This window comes from Macrobrachium rosenbergii, chromosome 54 (genome assembly GCF_040412425.1).
Source record: "Macrobrachium rosenbergii isolate ZJJX-2024 chromosome 54, ASM4041242v1, whole genome shotgun sequence".
Classification (NCBI taxonomy): Eukaryota; Metazoa; Arthropoda; class Malacostraca; order Decapoda; family Palaemonidae; genus Macrobrachium; species Macrobrachium rosenbergii.
The window spans coordinates 2025702-2042297 of NC_089794.1; the positions used below are offsets into that span (position 1 = coordinate 2025702).

The 16596-nt window shown below is 38.4% G+C and overlaps 1 protein-coding gene across 4 annotated transcripts in view; it reads right to left on the reverse strand.

The window, feature by feature from the left end:
- LOC136834728 (uncharacterized) overlaps positions 1-16596 on the reverse strand; it is a 415458-nt gene that overhangs the window by 91653 nt on the left and 307209 nt on the right. For all 4 annotated transcript variants that reach the window (XM_067097317.1, XM_067097315.1, XM_067097316.1 and 1 more), the window contains exon 4: positions 8112-8349. In XM_067097317.1, the coding sequence (XP_066953418.1) occupies positions 8112-8349 (238 nt within the window). The remainder of the gene's footprint in view (positions 1-8111; positions 8350-16596) is intronic.

The window sequence follows — 16596 nt, forward strand, 5'->3', positions numbered from 1 at the left end:
GAGTTTACTCCATTAATATAGTAAAGCCAACATTCTCTTTTGGCTTTCTTAAAAAAGTGCCACTGCTTGGCTAAAGCACGTTTGTAGATTAATTTAGACTGAGGGGAGTCACTAGTTTTGTAACGTCTGTAGCACTTCCTAGTCACTTTCCTCAGAATACCACGTCTTATTCCACCAGGGAATTGCAGGTCTATGAGGTTTGCATTTTGTTTTTGGAATCGAGCCTTCAGCACTCTTCAAAGTAGATTCGATAAAATAATCATAGGCATCTAGATGAGAATGAAAGGGCCCAAACTCCCTATCTAGATTGACACCCTTACTGAATTTTTCCCAGTCTGCATCCTTTACCTTCCACTTAGGTAAAACTTCAGATGGAGCATTTAGAGCATATTTCGAATGGATTGGGTAGTGATCACTTCCATTTAAATTTTCATTAACAGACCAATCAAAATCAAGGTGGATACTTGTTGAAGAAATACTAAGGTCCAGTGCAGAGAAATGATTATCATGAATGTTGTGGAAAGTCAATGACCCATTATTATATAGGGTAATAACATCATTCCTGTCAATAACGTCTTCGATTAATTTTCCTTTGCTGTCTATAAACCGACTTCCCCAAAGGGGGTTGTGGGCATTAAAATCACCTAGCAGAAGTAAAGGGGCTGAAAGTTGGTTAATTAAGGACTGAATATCTCCAAAGCAAGGTCTGGTGGAAGGTATAAGGAGCAGATTGTTATCCTCTTTTCCAAATTGACTGAAATAGCAACAGCTTGTAGAGTTGTATTTAATTGTTTTGTGGAGTGCTGTAGAGATTTATTAATAATAATTGCAGCACCTCCATGGGCACGATCACCAATAGGGGGATATGATTTAAATATTGAATAATTTAGTTCAGGATTAAAAGGAGAGTTGCCTAACACTGTTTCCTGCAGCCATATCATCCCTGGATTGAATTCATGCATTGAAACTTCAAGTCTTCTGTACAGGCTCTGAGACCTTTACAATTCCACTAGAGGATATCGAGCATGAATGCTAAGTGGTAAAATGTGCTACTTCCCACTCCTTGGAGGGGAAGTACTGTTCCTAAGGTGGAGTGGGAAATTCTCCTTTATAAGAGATTGTTTTCTTAATCCATTTTCATATGAATTGGAGTTCAGGGTCTCTGGCTGACCTTCATATTTTTTATTATGGTCCTGATGTTCAGAATTTCTACTGTGATTCTGTGCACCATTAATCCTCTTTGTCTTAGGGCAGCAAGACTGAATTGAACTCAGATGTTTTTGTTCTGAATCTATTTTTGGAACCACCCTTCTAGGAGGAGAGATCTCTTCCAAAACACTGAACGCATTTAAGTTTTGATTACAAAGCTATCATTATTTGGGGAAACATTTCTTGTGCGCATCTTGGTATTTGTAACTGTAGCTTTGTTATTATTTTTGTTTGTGGCTGTGACGATTGATGGCTCTGAACTAGCTCTATCTAATTGGGATTGCTCCTTCAGCTTATTTTTTTTAAGTATTTTTAAAACATCTTTTTGAATTATTAGTTGATTTTGGCACATTTATTTCTGGAGATGAATTGGCAGCTATTGTAGAAGTGGAATTTGTATCGACTTTGGAAGATATATTTTCTGTGTTTTTGGAAGTACAATTTTTGGTACTGGACTCTAAAGCACTTGCCGACAAAAGTTTCTGACCAGTGTGGAGATTTTCATTATTATTTACAGTCCGAGGAATAGCAGATGCAGTTTTTAATGGCCTTACATTGCTGGAATTTTCATAAGTTTTATTACAGAAACATAAGTAGAGTTTGCACTTTTGTTTACCCCCATTACCATGCGTTTTGCTTTACTAATGCTGGTATGTTCATTATCAGCCAACACTATCTTGTTCAAATTTATATCTGGGACAACAGTTTCGGGCTGCTTATCATTTGCAATCAGGAAATTATTTGCTCTGCAAGAGCACATGGAACATCTTTTATTGTTATCACAGGAGTTTTGAATGTGGCCATATTCAAAGCATTTGCGACACTGTTTGGGATTTCTTTTATATTTTTTAACCTGCATCCTCTTATGGCCAACAATGATGGTACCAGGTAGGTAATTGGAGGAGAAGGTTAAAAGGATAGTTGCATCCCCACCCAGTTTTTTTACATGAGATTCACAAGGAGGACATCGATGGAGAATCTCTTCCTCTTTAAAAACATGCAAGTCTTTTGAGTAAAATACCCCTTTCAGTGTGTTAAAGAACCTTTGAGATGAAATACATTCAATATTTCCACTTTCAGGAGGTTTAAAGTTTGATAGCAGAACTGCTTGAGTCTCATTACCAGCTTTTATTAGAAGGTTCTTTCCATAGCGTTTTGAATTTCGAATGGGAATGGAACCAACCTTGCTCTCAATACATTCAACAGCTTTAGATAGCAACATGCCATAAAGGGGGAGGAAGAGCTCTGGTACATGGGGCTGGTCCATGTTCTTCAGTCAGGAATAAAATCAAATGGCTCATCATTTAAGTTTTTCACTGAAAACACTTTTGCAATGAGAACTGAGTCATTTAGAATGTGGCCATGGAGTTTTTGTTGTGCCTCACTAGCTTCCAGGGGAGAGGAAAATTTAACAAAAGCAGAAAATGACTGTTTATCTTTTTATAGAATTAATTTAATTCTTTCCACTTTGCCAAATTGTTTTACTACACTATATAAATATTCATAATCTAATGACAAGCCTACATTAATGCAATAAAGGACCCTATTATTTGAATCAAATCCACCAGATTTATTAACACCCTGGTGTCTCAGTGTTTGGTTCTGTCCAACAGCCAACCTTGTATCCAAGTTCATACCAGAAGTCGTTGCCAGTGCCGGTAAATCGTCGGATCCAGGGGAGGGAAAACTAATAGCCAAATCCATAAATTTAAACCAGTCTGCATGCAGAATTCCAAAAAGTGCACACCCAACACCCAAGAACCCTCGCACAGACCCCGACAGCACATCAGAAAGAGAAAACCAAGCAGCTTCTACTGCCCAGCTTCCCCAACCCAACACACTCCCAAAACCCACAAAGAGACCCCAAGATGCCAAGCATGAACACATCATACTGCCACACACAAACTGGCTCATTCACCCACCCAAAACTGCTTGCTTATATCAAGAAAGTATCGTGGATCAGTCAGGTATTCGCATTCTCCACAAGTGAGAGTCGACTCCCAACAGTCCACCCCATACCCTACCCTTTCAGGATAGCACCAATACGCTTGCAGTGGCCCAGGTATAAGCCAATCCGCCTGCTGGGAGTTCTGCCAACCACTGATGGTGACTGACTCCCTATTCCAAACAAATTGGTGGGCTTCCGGACAAAAGCCAGGAGTCCCATCCCCAAAAACCAGCCCCCCCTGGATTCCGATGGGCTGATCCCCAGAGATGGTTCCGCCCCCCAAGATAGCAATTGGAGAATCCCATCACTATCTCTTAGGTCCAAACTGTATTGGGTGGTGACTCAACTACCCCAACTCCCACAATTAGTTTATTTCTGAATCTTATAAACCCCTTCCAAAAACGATCCCTTTTCAGATTCACTTAAGCAGTAAAATTTTGCAATTGTGAAATGTCCACGCCATTTAAACCAAAAACTGTGTAGGATTTTTCATTTCAGGACCCGGGCCCAACTATTGGTGTGATAGGAGTAATCTCTTCTCGTCAGGTGTCCTACTCGAGGGACATCTATGGTATGGATCTCTTCAACTTCAGTGTTTTGGACATTTGCTTCGATGTGTTTTACTATTATTTTAGGAGACAGATGTATATTCTCAGCTTGTTTCTGTTTTTGTTCTCTCTTTATATCCTTTGTCTTTGGTTTAACCGAAGTTTCTCTATTAATAGTTGCTTTCTTCATTTTGGGTGGTGTTCTCTCCAACGGTCTCTTTTTATCTTTAATTTCTGGTCCATCACAACTTTCCTCTGCTACTTCTGTGGTAGCATCTCCTTGTGCTATGTGCATTAATATTTCAAACGAATCTGATAAAATATTATCCATATCATTTGTTCCCGTTTTTTTATTTATTACCAGTTTAGTTATTGTTTGTAAGGCATTTTCTTCTTGGGATTTTTTTTCTGTGCTCAAGCGTTTTTGTTTCATTACTGGTTTTTGTTACTGAAGAATATGTATATATCTTAGACAGATCTTGAATTCCTCTAACTTTAAGTTCCAATTTTGCTTCCTTTATAGACATCCCAGTCCTTTCTTGTAAGATTTTCAATCATGTATTGTACATTTAAAACATGCATTCTTTGGATCTTGAGTGATGATCTTGCCCACAGTTTAAACACTTTGGCCTATTACATTTTCATTGTGTGGCATGTTCATCAGAACCACAATAAGCACATATACATTCATTTCGAGTTTTTCTTCGTGTGCCCATATAGGCCTATACTACAATTTTGACAATGTAGTCATTTGGAACGTAAGGTCTCAGCTCTATATTTTGGCCCAAAATTTTTACTTTTTGAGGTAGGTCTTGACCTTCAAATTTTATTTTTGCAATTCTTAATATTTTATTATTCTGTTTACTTGATATTATATACATCTCACAATCTTGGACTTTGGGATATCTCATTTTAGGAGAGTCCAGTTGTATATTCTTCTTGACCGGTTCGTTATTATTTTCAAGGAAGTACAACAGTACCTTGAATGCTGTTCATAATGCCATATTTTTTTTTTAATTACATTTACATTATCGATACTTTTTATGAAAAAACAGTCTTCAGATTGGTTTTTTGTTGTGGCTTCTATAAGCCATGTCCTTTCTTTTATTTGTCTGAATGACATTTCTGTTGTTGGATATCTTTTTAATAAGTAGTTTTCCAACTTTTAGACTGAAATATTTTGGTTAGCTTCCATGGTTAGAAACCTTGACCAACTTCCACTCCCAAAGAGGGAGTCGAAGTGAGTTAAGGATGGATCATATCGATATTTAGTCTTTTTGGGTGTTTTATGCCCCAGGGTTACTCGAATCCTTATAATGACTTGTCAGAAAGATTGGATGGAAAAAGTCACTACCATCAAAGGGTCAAAAAACTTAGCATTAAGACTGAAGTGAATAATAAAACATGATTAAACCTGAAAACCTTAAAAAGATTTCATCGGCCTTTCATGGAGTTTATTTTTCCACCATTGGCACAAGTGAGAATCGACTCCCAAATGTCTGCCCCCTACTCTACCCCACAGGGGGTGGCACAACATGGTTAGAGTGCCCCAAGTGTAAGCCAAACCCGCTTGCTAGGACTGAGAGTATTTAAAGAATACAATCATCCCCACCCTAACCGGATAGGGCAAGACAGAATCCGATCCTATCCCAGAACCAGACTCTGAATTCGTGGTGACTGATTAGTTGAAATTTAGGTCTTGAACATTATCCGGCAGTTGATGGAACCCAGTTCAGGATTATTCAGCTTCGATGAAAATGAAATATATAAATTAATGATGTGATTGATAAATGAAAAGGTGAATGACAACATACTGTACTAGTAAAATGGTCCAGTCCCAAAGAGTAATTCCGCCTTGAGTAGTATTAAAGTAGTTTAACCAGATCACGGAGCTGACCTTCAGCTCTTATAGAGCTGGCCCAAAGGATTAGGATAAAATACCACGTAGGCTTACGTTCTCATACTGTAACACATACACACAATAAATGCATTTACTCCTGCTTCCACACTAAAAAGGTATATTGAAATTCATAATAAGTTATGTTTAAAAAAAAAATTTAAATTTAAAATCGACAAATGCTGTTTTCGTGCTTTAATTATTTACTTATTTTTATATTTTACCTATCAAATCACAGTTCCTCATGAACAACAAAATCAGAACGACTGAAACTGTAAGAGATTCTGACAAAATTTCCTTTGTTGATTTATTTCCAAAAGTTGATAGTCGCTGTTGGTCATACTTTGGACACCCACACAATACATATTTGACCATTACCATCACCTTGCACTCTGAGCACTCTGGAGCCAGGCCACGTGGGCTGCTCATTAAGTGTACATGTGTCAGACGAGTATGACCTATTCTGAGACGTGTTAGAATTACTTGTGCGTGTCTCTCTCTCTCTGATATGATGAACTCCAGTTTTCAACTTTAGGTTTAATTTGTTTTAATTTACCATTTTCAGGTTCTTCATCCCATATGTATTGCCATTTGTTTATGATACCCACCTTTATGTGTGTTACATAATCAGTAATAGGGATATTCACATTTGTTCTGTCATGTGGATTGTTTTTTTGGCTGTTTTATCTGCCTCTTCATTTCCTTTGATCACCACATGGGCAGGGATCCAATATATTTCTACATTTTCCATTATTTTTAATTTATGAAGAAATAATTTAATTTGTTGTACAATATTATTTTTTGAGATTTGTAACCCTGAATAGCTTCTATAGCACTTCTCGAGTCACTAAAAATCACAAAATTTTTGAATGATGTTTCTTTAATTATTTTTATAGCTGAAGTGTTAGATTATCAATTCTAAACTGTGAATACTGAAGCATATACCACTCCGTGTTCTGATTTAGATCCATCTGTATATATTGCGTAATGTGGACCTTTTCGGCTTATATGCTCTATTATATGTTGTCTATGGTGTTCTGGTGTATATGGGTAACTTTTTGATACATATTTCAGGTGAGCTATCAATCTGATAACTCTCAGGTCTGAACATTATCGGGAAGTTGATGGTCCAACCACAGTTCCCACTACTTAACTTCCGATATAAACCCAATCCCAGCTATGATATCTTTTCCTATTTAAAAGGGCCAATAAATTTTAGCAAAAGTGGAAAATTCCACAAAAATTAATCCAAACAAATATATAATGATATATGGGACTCTTGGACACAAACCTGGGGAACAAATTCTTGTTGGATGCAGCTTTTCACCTTGTCAAATTTGGTCTAAGAAAACATGGATAGTGTTCTGGACACTTTAATGATCATACTTTGAGTTTTGGAAGGAGTTAAGCTGTGTGCTCCAAAGTCTACTCCGCCCATGAATAAATGTCAGAATATGCAATCAATTTGTTCTCCAGACCTTGCCACATGTCACTAGTATACTTAATAAATAGGAGAGGTCCAAGAACACTACCTGGAGGAACACCTCAAATGACAATACTAAAGCTACTATACTAACCATCAACATCTACGCTATGGATTCTGCCAATTCCAAAATCATTTAAAATATTAAGAAAAATCCACCAATTCCCCAATAATCTTAGCTTGTTGTTAAGTTCTTTATGATTCGCACAATCACAGACTGCACTAAAATCTAAACGGACTATGTGTGTCTCTTCACCCTCATTAAGAGAACTACCCACCATAACAGATACTGACAAGAGTGTATCACAAGTACCAAAGCCTTTACAAAATCCAAGCTGGTAGCAAGTTATTATCTTCAACAAAACCTACAAAGATGTTTAGAGAGGAGCTTCTAAAAATGTTAGCTAAAACAGGAGTAACTGAAACTGGCCTATGTTCTGAGAGGTATGAAGATGGACTTCTGTGGCAATGTTTCCTTTCCTCCAAACGGAAGGAAAACTTGCAAGTCCAACTAAGGTATGGAAAACAGTAGTAACCTTACTAGCATTAAAATCAGTAGTTTCTTTTCAAAAAGATGGGAGTGATACTGTTAGGATCAATACCACCTTAACTGTCAAACCCGCAAAGCAAAGGTTGACTGTTCTAGATCTGAAGGCCACTGAACACATCTCAGGCTCTGGAAAGCACAACATAAGCAACACTAATGACTTACTACACAAAGGCATGAGCCAAAACTTTTCCTTCTTTCAAAGCAACATACAGGAGTTGTGTCAGTTCTATTGTGATTCACTTTTTGGAATTTTCATTGTTCTGAAAGAAAAAATTCAAAACAAATTCATTGCATTTGGCCCACTTATGTGGTAAATGTCTATTGAAGCAAGCTAAAGCTGGACAGATAAGTATAGAGACTGTAGGGAATAAATGAAAAGTAAAAGGTAGAGAACAATACACTGGAAACAAATGGATGCTGCAAAAAATGTTAATACACATCAATGAATAAAAATTATGAATACTCTCAACACTCACTTCCATTGGAGTTGGAGGGGCTGGATTTCTAGTAAAAGTCTGAGGTGTTGAGGGAGTGATTTTAGGTTGAATTTCTCCACTTGAAGGGTTATCTTGCATCTCTGTGAAGGTATTTCTGCCAGAGGGGGTTTTAGCATGATGCTTAAAGTATTCCCTCTCAGCTAACTCAGACTGAGACTGTTCAAGTGTCCAATTTTGGGATACCCCCAATTTCAGCTGGTCCCCAACTCTGCATTCTCTGAAATATATATTTTAAAATATTATAAACTAGATAAGATGAAAATGATGACTGACCTGCTATAAATTGAAAATCATATGTACAAGAAAAGTGCTCAGAACATTAAAATGGTTAAGTTTACCAGACTAAAATTTCTTTTATTGGTACATTAAGTATTATAATCGCTTAAAAATTTAGCCAGACCACTGAGCTGACTATCAGCTCTTATAGGACTAGCCAGAAGGATTTGGATGAAATGAAAGGTCTAGGCTAGAAGCCTAGCACTGGGACCAAATAGGTCACTTGTTAGTGATGGATGGATGGATGGATGTATGATATTTAGGGCAAAAGCCCAGGCACTGGGGCCAACAAGGCCATTCAGCGCCGTAATGGAAAGAAAATAAATTATGTTAAAGTTATGAATTCATGAAGGAAATGATTAATAAATAAAATGAAGTGATGTGACCAATAAATAAGGGTATGAAGTTTAATGAATGATGTGCTATATACAAAAAAAAAAAAAATTAATGTCATTAAAATTCTACGTGATGTAATAATTATTAAATAAAATTAAATATCGTTAAAAATTTTAATACACTTTAAAAAAGAGATGATAGCAGAAATATCTGCTTCATCTCCCAAAATATCAGAGAGAATTTACCCTGAAAATATCTCTCTCTTTGGTTAAAATATCTGGGGCAGACCACCAGAATGTGCTCCACTGTTAGTGTCTCATCACAGTAAGCACACTCTGGAGGGCTGCTTCCTTCTAAAATAAACTGATGGGTCAAACGAGTGTGCCCAATCCTTAATCTCGTTAAAATAACCTCTGTTCGTCTGTCAAGCTGGAATGACGAAGACCACGGTAGTATATTATCCCTAATATTTCTATATTTCTTATTATTGGCAAGAAGAGGAGAAGTCCACCTTTCTTGCCATTTATTTAAAACATAAGATCTAATGGGACCTTTTAGATCTGTATGAGGCACTTTTCTAAAAGAGGTTTCTGATAAAATACTAGCAGCTTTTGCTTCCCTGTCTGCCATCTCGTTTCCGCGAATCCCCACGTGAGAAGGGACCCAACAGAAAAGAGACTGATTTACGTCGACAATATATACGAAAAAGCCACTCCTGAACTTTTTGAATTAATGGATGAAAGCTATTAAATTTTTAATAGCTTCTAAGGTGCTTCTAGAGTCTGAGTATATGACAAAATTAGAGTCACTACTTTGAAAAACTAAATCTAGGGCAGACACTACGGCTGTTAATTCGGCAGTAAATATTGATGCAGAGTCAGGTAATTTAGCTGTGTACGCTGTATCACCAAGGATAACAGCGCAACCAACACCACTATCTGACTTAGATCCATCTGTATAAATTTTTGTAAAATTAGTATGGGTAACATCGTGCTCTAAGAATTTTCCCTAATCTCTTCTACAGTGCAGTCCTTTTTGTTAAACAGTTTCTTACATATTGATGCTTCTGGGATAAGCCATGGAGGATTTACAGGATATTCTACTTCCAGGACTTTCTGGGATTTAAGGTGATTATTCCTAACATCCTCATTCAGTCGAATTTGGAATGGTTTAGAAGCTCTTGTACCAGAAAAACTTCGAGAGTCTGTTTCCTTTAGTGCTTGAAAGGAGGGATTTTTGGGAGCACTTTTCATTCTAGCCATGTATTGCAACCCTAGCTCTTGCCTTCTTAGATCAAGGGTAAATGATCTGTGTCGACATAAATGCTTTCAACAGGCGAAGTTCTAAAAGCCCTGAGCATATTCTCAACCCCATGTTGTGTACAACATCCAGTTCCTTTAGCTTGGTTTTACAGGCTGAGGAATAAATCTGACAGCCATAGTCTAGCTTAGATCGACACAGAGAGTCATATAGCCTCAGAAGGGATTTCTTATCAGCCCCCAACTAAATCCAGAAACAACCTTTAAAATATTCATAGATTGTTTAACATTAAACTTTAGGGCATTTATGTGGCTAGCCCATGTTAATTTATGGTCAATAGTCATCCCCAGAAATTTAACTTCACTCTCGTTAGGAAGGATGGACCCTTTTAAACTAAGTTGGGAACCTCTTCCACGTCGGCACCTGGTGAATCTTACTGCAACTGTTTTGGAAGAGGAGAATTTGAAACCATTCTCATCATTTTTTAGTAATAGCATTAATAGACCTTTGCAAATGTTTACATACAGAAAAGGAATCATATCCTTCAGTAATTGCAAGGTCATCGACAAAAAGCGAGCATTTAACAGGGTAGATTTTTCAATCACACTATTTATTGCCACTGAAAAAGTGTTACACTTAAAAATGCTTCCTTGGGGAACTCCTTCCTCCTGCATAAAAGGTTGGGAGAAGGAGTTTCCCTTTAGAAAAAAAAGTCTGTCTGATAAAAAGGAATATATAAACCTGACCATTCTTCCACATATGCCCATCTTGTGCAATTGTTTCATGATGCCAATTCTCCAGGTAGTGTCATATGCTTTCTCCAAGTCAAAAAATATGCCAATGGTCTGACACTTTTGGCAGAATCCTTGCTGGATTTGGTTGGTCAAGAGATAACATTATTAATACCATACTTTCTCCCAACAGTTTTGCCATGTTATAATTACCACCTGCTTCACTGCTATTTGATAAAAAATGATTCCTAAGTTCCACCAGACTGGGACACTCAACCAGCAAATGCCTAACAGTCAGTGGAACCAAGCAATCGTCACAGAAGGGCTCATTCTCCCCATTCATCACAAAGCCGTGAGTTAAACGTGTATGGCCAATACGTAATCTACACAATACAACCTCCCACTTCCTTGGCATTAGGTCATATTTCCAAGGGTGTGTCTGACTAGTGATTTCTTTCATTTTATTGGGGCCTACTCTGTCCCACTGAAGTGCCCATAATTGCTGGATGGATTTCCATATAATATGGAATGCATCACGATATGGAACAGGACATTTTCTGGGTATCAGAATTTGTGCTGCTGATTTGGCTAGCTGGTCTGCCTTTTCATTTCCTGATATGTTCACATGGGCAGGAACCCAACAAAAAGAAACAATGCTTCCTCTACAATGGTGCAAGAAGATCCACTGCAAGATCTTCAACACTAAGGGATGATCAGTATTGAAGACTTCCAGGGACTCTAAGGCACTTTTAGAGTCACAAAATATTGTGTAGCCAGACACTGGGAGTATTGCAATATGTTCCAGTGCTACTAAGATGCCATACAGCTCAGCTGTAAAGTTTGAAACAACTGAAAAGCGCACCTCTTCGGTTAAAAGATTCACTAAAAACTCCATAACCAACGCCAGCATTGGATTTGGAACCATCAGTAAATATAAATCTTGTATCCATATGCTCTGAAGCATGCTCTAAAAAATATTGCCCTCATTTCCTCATCAGATTTATCCCTCTTTGCTCCACTGAAGTACCTGCAGAATTTCACAGCAGGTACCTTCCAGACAGGAGTAATGGGATACACACAAGGAAGTACAGGGATTTTTCCAATATTTGTATCCTCTAAAATCTTTTTAATTCTATAGCTAAAAGGAGTAGGATACCTTGGATGATTTTCATAAAAATTGTTAAAAATATTTCTGTTTGCCACAGCAAAGCCAGAGATTTGGGAAGTCTTTGCACTCTAAACCAGTATGAAAGCAATGATGACTGACGATAGAGTTCAAGGGCATTTCTCCTGCATCAACTAAGCAAACTAGATATTGGTGATGAACGAAAAGCTCCTGTGGCTATACGAATACCTGAATGATGAACAGAATCTAAAATTTTTAAGTTAGATGAAGAGGCTGAAGAATATACTTCACAACTGTATGACAGCTTTGATAAAATTAAGGTTTTATGAAGCTTTAGTATAAGATTTCTACTAGCTCCCCAACTGGTGTGAGACAGCACCTTCAAGATGTGTAGAGCTTCTAGGCACTTTGCTTTGATATGTTTGATATGGGGGACCCAAGTCATTCTGCTGTCAAAAACTAGGCCTAAGAAGCGCGCTTGTTCTACACATGGGATTCTATGGCCATACAAATAGAGGTCTGGATCAGGATGTACTCCCCTAATCCGGCAGAAGTGGACAGCAGTAGTCTTGCTTACAGAGATTTTAAAACCCTGTTTCTCAGCCCAACTTGTTATTTTATTTATCGTTAATTGTAACTTTCTTTCGGCTACAGTCATCCGGGTGGCAGCAAAAGATATTGACAGGTCATCCACAAATAACGTCTTTAAGACCTCTTTTGGAATAACAGATGTAACACTGTTTATGGCCAGAGCAAAAAGTGTTACACTGAGAACACTGCCCTGGAGAACACCTTCTTCTTGGCACCTTTTCTCTGATAAAGTACTGCCAACTTTAACTTTAAAATACCTACGATGTAAAAATGATCTGACAAATAAAGGTAATTTTCCTCGTAGACCACTATTATGCATTGTCTTGAGAATTCCATGTCTCCAAGCAGTGTCATATGCCTTTTCTATATCAAAAACACTGTCACGTGGTGTTGTTTGGAGGCAAATGCTTCACAGACAGAGGTTTCAAGTTGCAGTAAGATATCCAGTGTGGAGTGCATTTTTCGAAAGCCACACTGAGAAGGTGTTAAAATACTGTTGTGCTCTAAATACCACATCAGCCTTACATTTACCATTTTTTCCATTAATTTACACAAACAGCAAGTTAACGCAATGGGGTGGTAACTTGCTGCATAGAGAGATCTTTTCCAGGCTTAAGAAATGGTAACATGGTTGCCAATTCCCATATGCTAGGGTAGCTGCTTTCATCCCATATTCTATTGATAATGCTGATTATAAAAAGTTTTGTGTTCCTTGAAATGTGTTTAAACATTTTATAAGGAATCTCATCTGGGCCAGGGGCAGTGTTCTTGCTCCTGGCTAAAGCAGAGTCAAATTCCCTTTCAGAAAAAGGCATATTGTAAGATTCACTTTTGTTTGATGAAAAATCAAGTACCTGTTGTTCTTCCATCATTCTGAAATGATGTCCTGGGAACTATCTGATTTTTCAGAGACTTGAGCAAAGTGTTCAGAAAATATATTACTAACTTCTGTGGCATCAGTGACATGATTATTATTTACTTTAAGGACTGGAGGAGGATTGGGTGTAAATTTACCCTGAATTTTTCTTATTTTCTTCCAAATGCTGCTGACTGGTGTTCTGCTGTTAATAGAGGATACATATCCTGCCCATGATTGTCTTCTGGCAGCTTTTAGCTTTTCGAAATCGTGCCTTATACACTGTTTATAAGTGATGACATTATCCACAGTGCGATGTCTATGGCACCTGGTCAATGATGACCTTGTAGCTCGATGCAGCAGCCTTAATTCTTCTGACCACCATGGAACTGGCCGTCTCCTGAAAAGTCCTTTAGTTCGAGGAATTGAATGTAAGCCAGCAGTATGGAAAGTTCCATTGAGTAGATCGATGGCATCATCTACACTTGGGAAATCTTTGGCATCCCCTTCCAGCTCGCTCAAATCTTTTGAATTTTTTCCAATTTGCTTTCTCTAAGCACCATCGTGGTGATCTTGGGATAGGTGGATCATCATTGGTGCTGATTATAATTGGAGAATGGTCACTGGTATGCCAGTCATCACTTGTTCTCCAACTAAAATCAACACTGCAATTAGAGCTACAAATTGAAAGGTCAATGCAGGAGACAGTACCAGTCTGAATGTGATAATGGGTAGGTTCTCCAGTATTAAGAAGGCCTATATCTTCATTTTCTACGATAGATGCCATCATATTCCCTTTTTGGTTTGATGTTACATCTCCCCACAATGGATGTCTGCTGTTGAAGTCACCAAGAAGAAGAAATGGCTCTGGTAGCTGCCACATTAAGGATATTAAGTCCTCTCAGGAGACATGACTATTGGGTGGAATGTAAAGGGAACATATAGTATACTGCCTTCTTAAATTAATCCGTACAGCCACAGCTTGAAGTGGAGTATTTAGTTTTACTTTGTAGTGTGGAGTATCTCGACGGATGTAGATGAGGATCCACACGTGATTTCCCACTTCCAAATCAAATTCAGTTCTGAAGTGAACATATTCCCTAGGACAAGGGGTAGGCTATATTCACCTAGCATGGTCTCTTGCAAACATACCCCAACAGGAGAATGCTCATAGAGCAAAAGCTTCACTTCCTCATACTTTGCTCGGAGTCCCTGACAGTTCCACTGAATTATAGAAGTGAATTTATTTCTGTCTGGGACCATCAGTATGGTTCCTTTTTACAAGATTGGGAGGGTTTTCTATTTGGGAGGACAATTTAATGGGCAGTTTTGTTGGCTTCTTGGGGAATAACCACCTTGAAAGAGCCAACATCCTTTCCTTCAGTGTCTTTGACACTGAGGGTTTTTGTTTCTTTTCTCTCTGTCTCAATCAGGACGGAGAGAGCAAGGTGTTCTCTAAAGAGACCTCCTCAACTATCTTGCTATTGCTGGCAGTAGCCAGCTCTGCCTTTAAAGAGGCAGAAGCACCAGCAAGGACTGGTGCTGGGGACCAGCATCTGCTGGTTTGTCCTCCAAGAGGAGTTGGCACCAACAGAAGCTGGCACCGGGCCAGCGAGTGCTGGCCCCGCCTCCAAAGAGGCAGATGGTGGAGGTGTGTCTCAACTGACACTTCAATTTTTCTTAGCTCTATGTTGACGTCTTCCTTGTTGGTTCTACTGAACCTTGTCTTTGCATTACCATCATCAATAGATTCTGATGAATCTGTTAGGCGTCTTTTCAGCGATTCTTTACTCTACCTTTGTGCTTCTTATTTTACTTTAGTTTTATTTGTTCTTTGTTGGTTTCTAGGTTTTGCTACTACTGAGGCAAAACTTAGACCAGGTCTTACAATCTTAGCTTTTGCTCTCTCTCTTGCTTCCTTAAAAGTTATCCTTTCCATCACTCTTAATGCCTGAATTTCTTTTTCAAATAAATATATATCACACTGTTGAGATGATGATGCATGTCCCTCACCACAGTGAACACATTTAGGTTCCCTTGTGCACATACCATGCTCATCATCTCCACAGTTGACACAAACCAGCAGGATTTTCTTGTATTTTCGACCAGCACGTCTGAAGGGTGTGTCCAAAACGTTGGCAGTGGAAACATCTTCTGGGAAAAAAGGGGGGATGTACTGTTTTATTTTGTATCTATGCCAGGCTGCAGAGACATACTCTGGGAGTCTTAAGATGTATAACATCTTATTGAATGTCAATATCAAGGTAGGTTGAGGTATCCGATCTCTATCCACCTTCTTTGTGATCCTGTTCACCTTAATTACACCCTGATCTTTCAATTCATTTGAAAGTTTCTCCTCAGAGAAACCCATTAGCTGAGGGCATAAATCAAACCCTTGCTGCAGTTCAAGCTGGAGTGGGAGTGCACTCCACCATTACTCCCTGCAAGGGCCGACAAACTCATCAACTTCATGCTTTCCTCTGGGGAGATACTCTCTACCAGGAGCATATTACTGTTCTGAGGGGATATTTTCGGTTGTCTGCCACAACATTTTACAATTTCCTGTTTACCTCAAAAATATCAATATTGTCACCATTAAGCTTCAAATTTAAATATTTTTTCATATGAGTTGGGTACAAAGAGACCCAGGAACTATTTCATACTTCTTGCTTTTCTTTATTGCAAATGGTTCCAGTGTGACAATACTGGAACCAGATGCTTTTGTTGGGGATTCCTGGCTGTATTCCTTCTTGCCTGGCATTGGGTTGTCAACCGTGTCAGATTGTCAATAGTCACATTTGGCCCAGGGTACTAATTTCAACATGGGGACCTTCCATGAAAAAAAAAAAAAAAAAAAAAAAAAAAAAAAAAAACACTGCTGGTGAACACTGAAGAGGCACCATTGACTTTTCATGGGGCCCTATTCTCAGCTAACGACACCAGTAGGAACTGACTCCCAGATGTCCACCCCTTACCCTACCCAAAAGTTTTAGCACCAACAACATACCAGAGAGGCACACCAGTGTCTCATCTAACCCGCTTGTTGGGATTTGAGACTATTACAAATGAATACAATCATCCCCACTCTGACTATGTTGGTGGGCATACAAAAAAAATATGCCAGGAGTTTTCAATACACACTATTTGAATTGCCACTGAAGCCCACCCCTGGAATCCATGGGCTGATCTCAGGGATAGTTCCGCCTTCAGGGTGTCAATATGACATCATACTAAAAAAAGTCTGGTCTGATGAAAACATCATATATTGGGTGACCATTCTCCCAATCA